Here is a 14,786-nt window from a genome sequence, read left to right on the forward strand (position 1 = left end):
TCTGAAACGCTTATTTCAATCGGTGATTTTACGCGATTTCGATGAGACAATCGTCCTTCGCGGAATTTCTCCTGAAACAAATTCTGTACCGAATGCTTCAGGTATAAACTATGAACATCTGGCTGACTGCTCACTTGAGTTGTCTCCCAGCTGGTGAGTATCGCACGTGAGCGACTCAATGATTCCTGCAAGTGAACAAGCATACAATGTAATGTTAAGATTAACAAACACGTGAAACACAAGTATATTGTTCAGTGCACTGTTGCCTTTGAAACACCTGGACACACACTTGCAATAGTTTGGGATTTACATTAACATTGGAAAGATATGAACGATATGTTTTTTGATGGATCTCTTGGATCACATCATCTATTCCGAAAACCATCGGCATTAGCACATTTTATAAACCATTAATCTTGCCTAAAATTAAGCATCGTAAGATCGGCCGCATAAACTAGCACCGATCATTGGATCGTATAAGCCATGTATTGGTTGTACCTTCCCTACGGTCCGACATAGTCCTTCATTACGTCCGCCACCAAAGGTGGATGGAGGTTATGTTTTCACCCCTGTCTGTTTGTCTGTCCGTTTGCTTGCTTGTTTGTGAACAGAGTATCTCAAAAAAGTTGTGGACGGATTTGGACGAAATTTGGCAGATATGTGGCGTATGTGACAAGGACGAAATGATTAGATTTTGGTGAAGATCCGGTTTCGGATCCGGCTACTAGAATTTTTTACGTGATTATTCACCATTGGGAAATAGGGCCAAAAACGATACATAGCAGGATATCTCAAAAAGTTATAGACGGATTTGGACGAAACTTGTTGGACTGGTTGGACCTTCTCGAATCGAATCGATGTATGGACTCGGACGAATCGATTCGATTTTGGTGAAGATCTAAATATGGATTCGGATATGGAAATTATTTAATTTTTAAGTGATTCTTCACCATTGGGAGATGTGGCCAAAAACTATATACATAGCAGGATATCTCAAAAAGTTATGGATGGATTTGGACGAAACTTGTTGGACAGGTTGTGTGCGTGATAAGGAAGAATCGATTCAATTTTGGTGAAGACCCGGATTCGGCTGGTAGAATTTTTTAAAATGATTCTTCACCATTGAGCGATATTGCCAACCAGGTGGAGGTATGCTCTCTACTGAGTGCCGTTCTAGTTTCCTTGATGCACCTTGATGGAATACAAAAGTGCACAGTTAGTGTATTTTAAAAGGTACAACCTAACAAAGCCAAACATTATGGAATCTGGTGAACGTTACGTTATAAGTGTGCAGAGTTTCCGTCATATTCTTAATAATTTTATTATCGAGTGATCACTTATTCAAATACATATAAAACCCATACAGGGCCGAGTTAGAAGATCTGTGCACCTTGGAACCGGCTCTTTGAATCTCTGTACAAATGTCGCCTTCGCTAAAGGAATACTAACATGACCTTGTACTGTAATTTGATTGGACTGTTCCACTTAGCTCCGCCAGAAGCATCCTCTAGTTGACCATATTGGTTGGCCGCATGTTGATGAGCAACCACCGCCAAAATAAAAAAAAGAAACCACGAGAAGACGACACAACAATTGCTATCCATGTTGATCGTGTTGCAGCTAAAAGTCTTGGTCGGAGAACAGCCCTATTTGATTCAAACAACATAGCACGAAGAAATGCGTTGACTTGAAAATTTCAATCTCGAACATGGAAGTGTCAGTTCTTAGGTACGAACTTGGAACAAGCTAATAATAACAGGTGGATAAGGAACACTTGGCACCCTGAGTGCACAACCAAGCGGTGGGTGCTGATAACGCATGTGGTGCTGTCCCTGAGCTCAGCAAACGTCCAGCTAATGCTCCCTTTGGCATGTGCCGCATGTTGCTGCCGTTAGGTGCGCTAAGGGAAGCCATAGAAGCAAGCCTTTGCTTGTTTCTATGACCGACCAGCAGATGGCGAAATAGTGCCGCGAGCCAGCCACCACGGCATAACTCTCTGGGCAGACCTGTTGGCCAAGATTGGCCGGAGAAACTCGCTCGCACTGAAGATCAAAAACCGGCCGTCGAAGGAGGAGCTGGAGGACAAAAACATCCTCGTGCTGGCATCCGACCAGGAGCGTCAGGAGAGACGGGACACCATCGGCACCAAGTTGGTCAGGTGTGTTGGTCGCGTCGTGGGTTGCATGCTCTACACACACTACTCGGAATGCCTTGTTGCCTCTTGTATCAGGTGCATGTGACCTACATTTCCTCTTGAACTGAACCCTTCAAACTTTCTGGAATCACAATTTTGAACATCAGACAATTTGATCTTATTTGTTGACTGATTCTGTGTAAGTAAACAAATTCGAAGGTTACCCAAGGTATATCAAACATATCAATGAGAAACAATCCTCCAAAGATCATGTTTGTTTGTTATGCCATCATGAGTGGGCAAAAGTGAAAATTGAGTGAAACAGAAATCTGGACCATTTATGGAATTTCATGCTTTATAATTACTTGTGTAAGAAACTTGTGAGAATCCAGGAAATTTACGGATCAAACACATTTTACTAACCTTTAACGGTAATGCAGGTGACCGCTAAATATCAAATGGAGCCAGGAGGTGATCCAGTGTTCACTCCCACCAGGAAGTGATCCAAAGTGTGTGATAAATGTAAGATTTGTCTGGCGATATTGAAGTGAGGCTTCTGTTCTCGTTTCAGTGTGCAATCACCAACCAATAGGTAAAACTACTTTACAGATTGATGATTTTCTGATTGAAACATCAACATTGGACTCTTTAGAAAGCAGGGAATGGACAATACCGCTTGGAATGTTGAGTTATCACCAAGTGGGGGTGATGGAAGAGGCCTACTCTTATTGATTAAAGCATTTTCTTTTTGTGATCGACAATACATCAATCCTTTCATCTTTTGTAAACGTGTGTGTGTGTGTGTGTGTGTGTGTGTGTGTGTGTGTGTGTGTGTGTGTGTGTGTGTGTGTGTGTGTGTGTGTGTGTGTGTGTGTGTGTGTGTGTGTGTGTGTGTGTGTGTGTGTGTGTGTCTCAGTGATCTTTGTTCATCAGGAGTGATGTCAGTTTTAATTGAATTCACTACATTCCAATGTAGGCCTTGATGATGTGTGCACTCTAATTATTCGCTCATAAAACTTTTAATACTGAAAGGCTTTTACTTTTACTCAAGTCAAGGATATCAACAAACCCTCTATGATGTGTACTGGGGTGTGATGGAGGGGAACAAACACCAAATACTTACTTAACCATTCACCACCAGGTCGAGAAATAGGCAAACATGTCAGAGAAGTTAGAGACAAGACCAGATTCTCAAATTTATTTATATAAAATTGCGTTAATTTAAAATTCATCATCCATAAAATGCCATTATCCTGCTTGGGGTTGCTGAATATCCCTCCGATCGGCCAAATCCGCATCTTGATCTTTGAAGCACGTATTTGTTCTCGGTGGATCGGAGAGTTCTAAGATGATATGACAATGACAGCTAAGCAATGCAGTTAGTGTCCTCCTTATACCCTGGTTATACCCTTATACCCTGGTTTTCAGTTATCCCTGGTGTTGGCTTAGCGGTTAGGGTGCCAGCTAAGGATCCTAGGGTCCTGGGTTCGAATCCCGGTCGATCGCTGAATTAATGCCAGGGGGGTTGACTCAGCCTGCTCATCCTTCCGAGGTCGGCTAATTGAGTACCAGTTCACTGGTAATTCCCTGTTTGTCGTAAAAGGCGACAAACAGGGTTGGCGGCAGGAAGGGCATCCGGCTGTAAAACTAATTGCTTCAAAAAGGGGACCAACAAAAACAACAACAACCACGGTGCCCGAAAAAGGCCAACCCCCGCTTTGCGGGGAAAAATGGCCTCTAAAGGTTTTTTAAAAAAAATTTTTATACCAACAATTCCACCCGAATATTTCAATGCTATTCAGCCATTCTTGCCTATGATCTCTGTCTACTTGGTTGAACAATGAAATCTGAAGAAGCTCTTTCCATTTCCTTCAAATTCCTTCACCTATAACAAAACCAAAAATCATTAATAACAGTGTTGACGAATAAAGAAAAAAAAAAACCGATTGCATTTTGACTTGTTAAAAATATATATACATATATAACTTCGCGAAAATATTGGTACAGTGCATTATGGGTTTCAAGTTGTAAAGGGTTTATTTTAAACTACCAGGTGTACCCGACATTGCCCGGTGCTGTTCAAATCCTGTTAGCATTTTGAAGAAATCAAGTTTTTTTTTTTTTTTGTTGTTGTTTTTTGGGGACAAAATCACTTCCGTACACCCACTAAGGAATGGGGTTGGGGATCATTTAATATTACATTTCACATAGCTACACAGGCTTAAGCACTGCGGAATGATTAAAAAATTTTATCGCTAATTATTAATTAATAAACCAATAAATAAATTTTAAAGCCAATAAACCAATTTTTTTATTACATTTTAATCCAATTTTTTTTTCAAAATTTTCAAAAAACGTTTTTGCCTAAAACACTTCCCGGCACTCACTGATGAACCTCTGAGAGTTTGACAAATATCCGTTTGGTCATCTCTGAGAAAAATGGCAACGCACACACAGACAAACATCTATCGTATAAGTATAAAAGACTAGCAAGGTTCCCGTCTCTGACGGGTTTGTAGATACCTCACCTCAAATAAGAAAAATTTTGGAGTGTGTATTAGTAAAAACAGGAATTCAATGTAAAGTGATGATGTGGATTGTGGCACGTGGTGCATGTTTACCTTGTAGACAATGGTGGTCCACCAGAAGAACTATCCTTATTGATTTAAATTATATATGTCATACATAGCACAATACTTGCAAAATTCAAATAAACAATAGTTGCCATGGAAACAGAAATTTGGTAATTTTGAAAATTTGAGCTCTCAAGTGTTTTACATGACGGAATGTTATCCACAACAAATTTGGTTGATACATTTTCTAATTGCCACATAATAGGTGATTTACATGTTTTGGATGGCATTGACTTTTGACTCATTTTGACCAGATTTTATACACATGTGCTACACACGTGTACAAATAAGCTGTGAAAGTTTCAATCTTATACCATGAAAAATTCCTGAGGTTTGGCAATAATAAAATTACAAAAATATCCCATTTGATAATAATGGGGTGAGATTGTTGTCATGAACAAAATTTTCCCTTTGCCACGTGGGGCTTTTCTCTTTGCCAGGTAGGGCTTTTCTCTTTGACAGATGAGGCTTTTCTCTTTGCCAGGTGGGGCGTTTTTTCTTTGTCAGGTGGAGCTTTTCTCTTTGTCAGGTGGGGCTTTTCTCTTTGCCATGTGGGGCTTTTCTCTTTGCCATGTGGGACGTTTTTTCTTTGTCAGGTGGAGTTTTTCTCTTTGACAGGTGGGGCTTTTCTCTTTGTCAGGTGGGGCTTTTCTCTTTGCCACGTGGGACTTTTCTCTTTGCCATGTGGGACTTTTCTCTTATGTTACGTGCTCCTCCCCGACCCCCTGGTCACGGTGTACCTCCGAGCCCCGAGAGGAGTCACGGCAGAAAAATGTGTTATTCTGTATGTCAAAGATCAATGGTGAAGCCACACCAATTGTTACAAACCAACAGGTATTGTATTAAGATCACACAAGAATAACAGTACAAAAACAATAGTAATCGATTGTACAACAAATAGTATATCATTCCTATGATGGTACCATCAGGTTCGTACAATATAACACTGTGCTCCAAGTGAGCGAAAAGAGGAAGATTCCCAATGTCTCTATTCCCCGGCTTCAAGCCAAAGTCGATCCGCTCCAGCGATCGACAGATCAATGTCCAATCGAGACCAGAATCTCGTTGGGTTGGCAGTTACAGTCCGGCTGCCAAAGCTGTGCAAAGGAGCCCTCCAGGTGACTGGGAAATCCAAATGCGCCCTCCAGGCGACTGGGAAATCACACCCTCGGGTATGGATGTTCCACAGCTCGCAGTCGGCAAACCTCAGATTTACCTTCAGGTATATCCGCGTTGCACACACACACACCAGATTCGTCTGAAAGCGGTGAAAATGGCTGACATGAAGCAAAGAAAAAACCTTGCACGACGCGCAAAAGCTGAAACGAAGCAAAGAAACCTTGCTCGATGCACAAAGCGCGCGAGTCAAAATGGCCGACGGCCCGTTCTCGAGATGTAACGGCCCAACGATAATTCTCTCCGGAATCGATTGCAAAACCTGACACGCAGGTTAATCTGTCACAGCGATACCCACTCTGTCGCAGGAATCCCTTTCCTGGGAAACCTGAAAGTTCACTAGTGACTGACGTTCGCCAACGTTCGCTCCAGACCGCAAAGCAACTATGCTTCTTGTCCGACTCCACTCGCTCCGCCTTCTTTTTCTCCTCCTCTTCTTCGTCGTCCAGTTCCGGTTTAATTTAAAACTAACTTTTTCACCTTTTGAAAACAGTTCATAAACAATAAACCTTTTGAGAACAATAATAGTACATGGAATCAAAAATGTTTACAGTGGATGAAAACCACCACAACGGAAGTGACGAATCCGTGACACTTAGCCACGTGAGACTTTTCTCTTTGCCACATGGGATTTTTCTCTTTGCTACGTGGGACTTTTCTCTTTGCCACGTGGGACTTTTCTCTTTGCCACATGAGACTTTTCTCTTTGTTATGTGGGACCTTTCTCTTTGCCACGTGGGACTTTTCTCTTTGCCACGTGAGACTTTTCTCTTTGCCACGTGAGACTTTTCTCTTTGCCACGTGGGACTTTTTCTCTTTGCCACGTCGGACTTTTTCTCTTTGCCACGTGAGACTTTTCTCTTTGCCACGTGAGACTTTTCTCTTTGCCACGTGGGACTTTTTCTCTTTGCCGCGTGGGACTTTTTCTCTTTGCCACGTGGGACTTTTTCTCTTTGCCACGTGGGACTTTTTCTCTTTGCCACGTGAGACTTTTCTCTTTGCCATGTGAGACTTTTCTCTTTGCCACGTGGGACTTTTTCTCTGCAACGTGGGACTTTTCTCTTTGCCACGTGGGACTTTTCTCTTTGCAACCTGGGACTTTTTCGATGCCGCATGGGACTTTTCACTGTACTACCAGCCAAGGTAAGCAGAACCTGAAATAAAAGACATGATAAATTTAATTAATTCATTATATTTTCTGCCCTCTTAGCTTGGTACTGAGGGAGGTTTACCATTGAGGGGCTTTTGATTATGATAGGTGAACCTCAAGTGTTACTGCAGAAGGCCCTCAGACAGAAGGTCTTAGGGGTTTAAGGGTTCTAATGGTGTATATAGTTTCTGCAGGATCTACATAAGGGTATTGGGGGTCCTAATGGTATTAGGCATTTTAAAGGGTCTTAGCTATCAAAATGGTCTTTGGGTTATAAGGTGTCTTGGAGGGTGTTAGGGGTCTAAAGGGGATTATAAGGGGTCTGGATGGTTTTAGGGGTATTAACAGTCTTCAGGTTGTTAAGGGTCGAAAGGTCCCAAGGGTGATCTCGCGAGATCTTGGAGACGGCGGCAGGGATTTTCGAAGCTCCACACGGTCTCCACGTTTTTCGAAGTTAAGTCTGTTCACAATTGTATTTTGTCGAAACTGTATTTATCTTTCGGTGTGTGAAGTTATTGTGTGCAACTTTGGTTGTTTCTCGGTGTTTATCTTTCATAAATTGATCGTCTGTTTGCCGTGTCGTGTCTTGAGGCCTTGTACAGTGTGCACTGTACAACCTTGAAGCTTTGTTTTTCTCTCAGCGGTCCGTCTTTTGTGATCCAATAACTTTCGTTCTCTGTATTCCCAGTCTTTTCACCCATAGCCTACTTCCTTGTGTAAATCTCAACTCAAAAAAAAAAAAAAAAAAAAAAAAAAAAAAAAAAAAAAAAAAAAAAAAAAAAAAAAACATTTTCCTTCTCTGTTCTCATTCGTTTATTCATTCTTATTCGTTCGTTCGTTCTTCGACCACGTGTTTCTCCCCCATTTCCCCAGATAGTTTTCACTCATTAACCTTCAATGTTTACACTTTCCCCTCAAGTTATGTATTCCGTCATATTTTATAACACCTTTTTCTTCTTCTTCTTTAAAAGGCTGCTTTCGACTTGCTCACCAAATCAATTCATCCCCAAAAAAATATCCATCTCCTATAGTGCCTTTTTTCTACATTCCCTAAACTCTCCTGCACTCCATCCTCCATCCAGCGTCCTTAAACGTATTTTTAACTCGAAGGTCACAAGAAACTCATTTTGCAATAAATGTTCGTTTCCCATAAATCGTACACTTTCAAAAATCCAATCTCACCCCTCCCCTCCAAATCTTCCCCATAACCCCTCCCCTCCAAATCTTCCCCATCACCCCTCCCCTCCAAATCTTCCCCATCACCCATCCCTTTCAAATCTCCCCCCTTGCCCCCTCCCTCCTAAACTACCCCCTCACCCCTCCCCGCCAAGACGCCCCCTCGCCCCTCCCCTCCTCGACTCCTGCCTCACCCCTCCCCTCCAAATCTCCCCCATATCCCATCCCTTTCAAATCCCTCCCCTTGCCCCTTCCCTCCCAAACTCCCCCCTCACCCCTCCCCTTCAAATCTCCCCACCCTCATTGCTTCTCAATTTCCCCCCTCTCACTCCCCCTCCTCAAAGCGTCCTCCCCGCTTCTTCCCCCTTCAAACTCTCACCTCCATCTCCCCCAACCTTCTGCCTCGCTCTTCCCCCTCCTCAAATAACACCTCATTGTGGCTCACCCAATCACCATCAAACCTTTTGTCCGCCCCATCCTTCCCTTTCTCCGAGCTATTCTGAAATCTCTGACACACCTTCAACAGCTCTCCCTACCTCTTCCACCTCTTCCACATCTTACCCTACCCCTCCTCCCCCCTGTTCTGTATCTGATGCTCCCCCTTCCTCTTCATTAACGGTATGGACCTCAAACATCCGGGGCCTTCGTTCAAACTTAACTGATCTCTCCATACAGGTTGCTTCTGTCAAACCAGACGTGATCTGCTTAACAGAAACTTTCCTCCTTTATGATGTCTCTGATTCCATAGTATCTCTCCCGGGCTACTCCCTCCTCCGGTATGATAGACCTGAGCCTCGTCCTGGAGGCGGGGTTGCTATCTTTATCAAAAACTCTCTTCCTCACTCGCCCTGCACTGCACTCTCTCCACCTCACCCCCAGGAATACCTCTGGCTACGGCTTCCCCTTCGCTCCCACCTCTTGTTCATATGTGTGTTGTACCGTCCACCAAACAGTGATGACTCCATCTACATCTCGCTGTCTGATGATATGGACCAACTTCTATCTACTCATCCCAACTCTCTCTTCCTCATATGTGGTGATTTCAACTGTCATCATGCCAGTTGGCTGGGTGTGGGTACCTCTCTCACCAGCCATGGCTCCTCAGCAAAGGACTTCTGCGACTCACTGGGACTGACACAATCTGTCAATTTCCCGACCCGGATCTCAGTCAACGGAACATCTTCTCTTCTGGACTTGGTTATGACTAACTTCCCTGAAAATGTCTGCTGCTCTTCTTCTGCTCCGATCGGATCATCTGATCATGTCCTTGTTAAAGTGGACATCTCTCTGATCATCCTCAGGGAGCCTGCTCAGCGTCGACGAGTCTGGCATTTCACTCAGGCCAACTGGCACGGTCTTCAAGCAGCCATCAATCATCTGGACTGGTCTCCCATCTCTACCACCTCTGACATCAACTCATCCTGGGAATTCTTCCAAAGTAAATTGCTCTCTCTCATGCACAGATTTATCCCATCTCGTCTTCAGTTGTCATACCCTTCCTCCCGTCCATGGTACACGGAATCGTGTGGTGAGGCTGTTGCCCAGAAACAACTTGCCTTCGTCTCCTGGAAAGCAAATCCAACGGAAGGAAATCTCATTTCCTTTCACAAAGCCCGAAACAAGTGTGTGTCCACCCTCAGGAGAGCCAGGAAACAATATCTCTCCGTTCTCAAGACCGAACTCTCTTATCTGTCTCCCTCTTCCAAATCCTGGTGGCGTCTGGTCAAATCCGTTTCTGGTGTTTGTTCCCCCTCCATCCCCTCCCTTACCTCAAATGACTACACAGCTGACTCCGCACGTGAAAAAGCTGAATGCCTCAACTCTGTGTTTGCCTCTAAATCTTGTGTCCCAAACCCATCCCTCTCTGTACCCACCATACCCAGTCGTACCCTGCTGCTCCTGGACTCCGTGTCCTTTCCTCCTGACAAGGTGGAAAAGTTTCTGTCAACCCTCGACTCTGATTCTGCAACTGGACCCGACGGGATCAGCCCACGGGTCCTAAAATCCTGCTCTGCTGCTCTATCTCACCCTCTCTCTGTTCTCTTCACCCTCTCTTTTGCTCAAGGTCAACTGCCATCTGCTTGGAAATCAGCCAACATCACCGCTTTGCACAAAAAAGGTGCAAAAACAGATCCTAGCAACTACAGACCAATCAGCCTTCTCCCAATTATCAGCAAAGTCATGGAATCCATCATTGCTTCGGATATGAAATCTTTCCTCTTCTCCAATGGCTTGATCTCTGATCATCAATTTGGTTTCAGACCAGGTCACTCTACTCTGGACATGCTGCTTCTGCTGTCTCAACAATGGATGGAGGTCCTCAATGCCAAACAGGAAATTAGAGCTGTCTCCCTCGACATATCACGTGCCTTCGACACGGTCTGGCACCCCGCTCTGCTCACCAAACTCTCCTCCTTTGGTATCCATGGAAATCTCCACGCATGGCTGGCGGACTTCCTCTCTAGTCGTCGTCAACGTGTGGCCCTGAATGGGTTTCTCTCATCTCCTCTTCCTGTTCAGGCTGGAGTTCCCCAAGGCAGTGTTCTGGGCCCCGTGCTTTTTCTGGTCTTCATCAATGATCTCTCTGACTCTCTCGAAAATCCTCTCTATCTCTTTGCTGATGACTCCACTCTCTGCCGCTCCATTCCTCTTCCCTCAGATCGGCAGTCTGCTGCCTCCTCACTCTCTGAAGACCTGGACAAAATCACAGACTGGTCAAACAAGTGGAACATGTCTTTCAATCCTGACAAATCTCACACTCTTACTATGTCTCTCCGAAAAGATCGACTGGACAACCCTCCCATCTACTTTCTCAACAATCCTCTCCAAGAAGTTCTGTCGCTCAAGATTTTGGGTCTCACTATCTGCCATGATCTTTCTTGGGAAAACCACATTTCCAAGCTGGCCTCCAAAGCCAGTCGCCGACTGGGCATCCTCCGTCGTGCGAAGTCCTTCCTCGGCACACCTGAGCTCCTCACCACATACAAGGCTTTCATCCGCAGCTCAATGGAATACTGTTCTCCCCTATGGGCCGGTGCTCCTGCCTCACACCTAGCTCGGCTTCACGCTGTTGAAACCAAAGCTTTCAGAATTATTGGAATCTCCCGCGATGAAGCTATCTCTGAGGGCCTTTCACTCACTCACCGCAGGCAGGTAGGTGGTCTTTCTGTCTTCTACCGACTCCTCTCCGGCCTTGCACCCCCAGCTCTCTCTGTGCTCTGTCCCCCAAATATTCCTACAGGTCGCACAAGATCTGCCAGCAACCCTCTGATGGTTAAACTGCCAAAATCTCGGCTCTCTGCTCACCTTCACTCTTTCATTCCTCTTTTCTCCCGCCTCTGGAACAAACTCCCTCACTCCCTTCAATCCCACTCCTCCCTCCAGGTCTTTAAAACAGCTGTTCACCACCATCTCTTATCTTCCCCCATCCAAAACCTTGATCTTTTCTACCCCCGCTAATTCACCCCAGATCCACCTTGTTTGAAATTCCAACTTCTTTCCTGGAAGTCCTGGCAGTGTCCATATGTTTTATACCTCTCCCACCGCCCCCTTCCCACGCCCCCCCCCCCCAAAGCCCTCGCCCTCTCTCAGATCTCTCGATGTCTCCATGTCTCTCGGTCCCTGCTCTCAAATGTTGTGTTTGTGTCCTTCCCCCTCTCTCCCCATCTTGTCTACCGCTCCCTATGTTATATGTTTTATGTGTCGGTTTGTCTTTCTGTGTGATTAATGTTCGCTCTTTCACGAGCCTCGACCTTGTATACAAAAAAAAAGAAAAAAAAAAAAAAAGAAGGGTATTAGGAGTATTAAAGGCTATTGGAGTCTTGAGGGTCTTAAAGCGTCTTGGGGTCTTAAAGGGGTCTTATTGGGGTCTTGGGAGTCTTAAAAGGTTTTAGGGATCAAAGGGGTATTAAGAGTCTTCAGGTTATAAATGGTCTTCAGGGTCTTAACAGTCTTGGGGGTAATGGGGGTCGAGGGGTTCACAAGGGTCTTTGGGGTCATAAGGGTCTCAAGTGTCTCAGGGATATTATGAGTTTTAGGGGCGTTGAAGGGTCTTACGGTTATTAACAGTCTGATGGGTCTTAGGGTCCGATGGGTTTTATGTGGTATTAGGGGTCTAAAGGGTCCTTAAGTGTCTTGGGGATCTTGGAGGGACTTAGGGTGTCTTAAGGGTATTAGATAAAGGGTCTTAGAGTTATAAAGGGCCTAAAGGGTCTTGAGGGTTTATGGGTCTTAAAGGTATTTTTGGTCTTGAAGGATCTTAGGGTTATAAAGGGTATTTATGGGTCTTAAGGTAATTGGAGTCTTAGGCACTTGGGGGTCTTAAGGCTCTTGAGGGTCTTAAGGCTCTTGGGGGTCTTAAGGGTCTTTGGGGTCATAGGGGTCTTGAGGGTCATAATGGTCTTGAGGGTCTTAAGGGTCTTCGAGGTTTTAATGATCTTAGAGTATTAAAAGATTTTTGCATGCACCGATTCATGGCTCCTTTTATAGTACAGATAAAATAGATGCTTTAAATATATAATCCTCACCAAATTAAATCTTTTTATGATAATATAATGCATAATATAATATAATTGTAACAGAGAATGGGCCTTTATGAAAGAAATTCCAATGACTGTGCATTGAATATCGAGGGTGAAGGAGATGATGGTCATCATTGAGTAGAGGAGACAATATGCCAATGTTTAAGTGAGAGTAGATGATAAGTGGTTTCTGAGTAAAGTAGAAGACAGACAACTTCTTGAGTGAAAAAGATCATGGACCAGTCCCTGTGTGAGAAGAGATGATGGACCGTTTTTTGCGTGAGATGAGCTGATAGTCCATCTTGAGTGAGAAGAGATTATAGACCGGTCCATGAGTGAGAGGAGATGATAGACCGGTCCTTGTGTGAGAAGAGATGATAGACCGGTCCTTGTGTCAGAAGAGAGTCAGACCGGTCCTTGTGTGAGATGAGATGACAGACCGGTCCTTGCGTGAGATGAGATGATAGACCGGTCCTTGCATGAGATGAGATGATAGACTGATCCTTGCGTGAGAAGAGATGATAGACCGGTCCTTGTGTGAGAAGAGATGATAGACCGGTCCTTGCGTGAGAAGAGATGCTAGACCAGTCCTTGCGTGAGAAGAGATGATAGACCGGTCCTTGTGTCAGAAGAGATGTCAGACCGGTCCTTGTGTGAGATGAGATGACAGACCGGTCCTTGCGTGAGATGAGATGATAGACCGGTCCTTGCATGAGATGAGATGATAGACTGATCCTTGCGTGAGAAGAGATGATAGACCGGTCTTTGTGTGAGAAGAGATGATAGACCGGTCCTTGCGTGAGAAGAGATGCTAGACCAGTCCTTGCGTGAGAAGAGATGATAGACCGGTCCTTGCGTGAGATGAGATGAGATGACAGCGTGAGATGTGATGACAGACCGGTCCTTGCATGAGATGACAGACCGGTCCTTGCATGAGATGACAGGCAGGTCCTTGTGTGAGATGAGATGATAGACCAGTCCTTGACTTAGAGTGCAGATCATGTACCATACCAGTCATCGCAGACTATTCTGCTGTGTTTTCAGGTTTGAGTTTGTCTTCAAAACGCACGAACAGTTAATCTTGGGTTTGTACCATGTATGGAATTGCACAGAGTGTAAATTATCAAACTTGTACATTCATCACATTGCAATACATTCAAAAAGCTTTTAAAATGAGCTTTGACACTTCCTTATATTGTGTAATATAACTTGCATCGTAATGCTTTTTCTAATAATTATTAACGGTAAGCTTGGTATGCTTTTTAATAGTAAATTAATTGGCAAATTCTCTCTCTTCCTGATCTTCACCACTTTACGAGAATCCCTCGATTAATTATGTTGAATCACAAAATGAAAATGCCTCCTTAAACAATGTTGCAGGATGTTTGCTCCACAGAGCAAAACCATTGGTTCTGCCATTTTTTTTTCTGTCAGCTGTTGGGTGGACTTAGCCACTTCTGCTTCCTTTTTTTTCCCCCTCGAGCCTACACAAGTGCTGCCAGAAACGGATGTGGCTTTGGCGGGTGGACAGAGATTCCAGACACCTGCTTTCTCTTCCTATAAGTGCGACAGTCTTTCCCTTGGCCTGGAGTTTATCTGCGTAACATTTGAATGTGCCTGCTCCCAGAATCCATAACTTTGTTATCCCCTGGTTTCTGGAATTCCATCTCAATCCCTTTATTGCATTGCCCATGCTGTATCGCACTGCTTGATGGGATATCACAGTCGTCGCCGTATGATTGAGCCATGTTACGACGCTCTATATTGGACCTTCTTCGCAGGAGGTTGAGTTTGAGGCCCACTGCGGAAGAACTGGAGCAGCGAAATATCCTTAAACGTGAGTCTGCTTTGTTGGTGTTGGTGATTTGTTTTCGCCTCACTCTTGAGCAGCACTGCTTGTCGTAACATATTTTTGTTTCAGTATTTTGTTTGTGGATTTGTGTTTGTAGCCGGTGAGATGCCATGCCTGTGTTTTGAGTTAATTTTGTTGTTTCGCT

At 44.3% G+C, this 14,786-nt stretch overlaps 1 protein-coding gene across 1 annotated transcript in view; it reads left to right on the top strand.

Annotated features, from left to right (window-relative positions):
• LOC137436692 (phosphatase and actin regulator 1) overlaps nt 1-14,786 on the top strand; it is a 120,244-nt gene that overhangs the window by 75,864 nt on the left and 29,594 nt on the right. The window contains exons 2-3 of the mRNA XM_068130692.2: nt 1,954-2,158; nt 14,571-14,626. Of these exons, the coding sequence (XP_067986793.2) occupies nt 1,954-2,158; nt 14,571-14,626 (261 nt within the window). The remainder of the gene's footprint in view (nt 1-1,953; nt 2,159-14,570; nt 14,627-14,786) is intronic.

Source organism: Myxine glutinosa, chromosome 11 (genome assembly GCF_964187855.1).
Source record: "Myxine glutinosa chromosome 11, kmMyxGlut1.1, whole genome shotgun sequence".
Classification (NCBI taxonomy): domain Eukaryota; kingdom Metazoa; phylum Chordata; class Myxini; order Myxiniformes; family Myxinidae; genus Myxine; species Myxine glutinosa.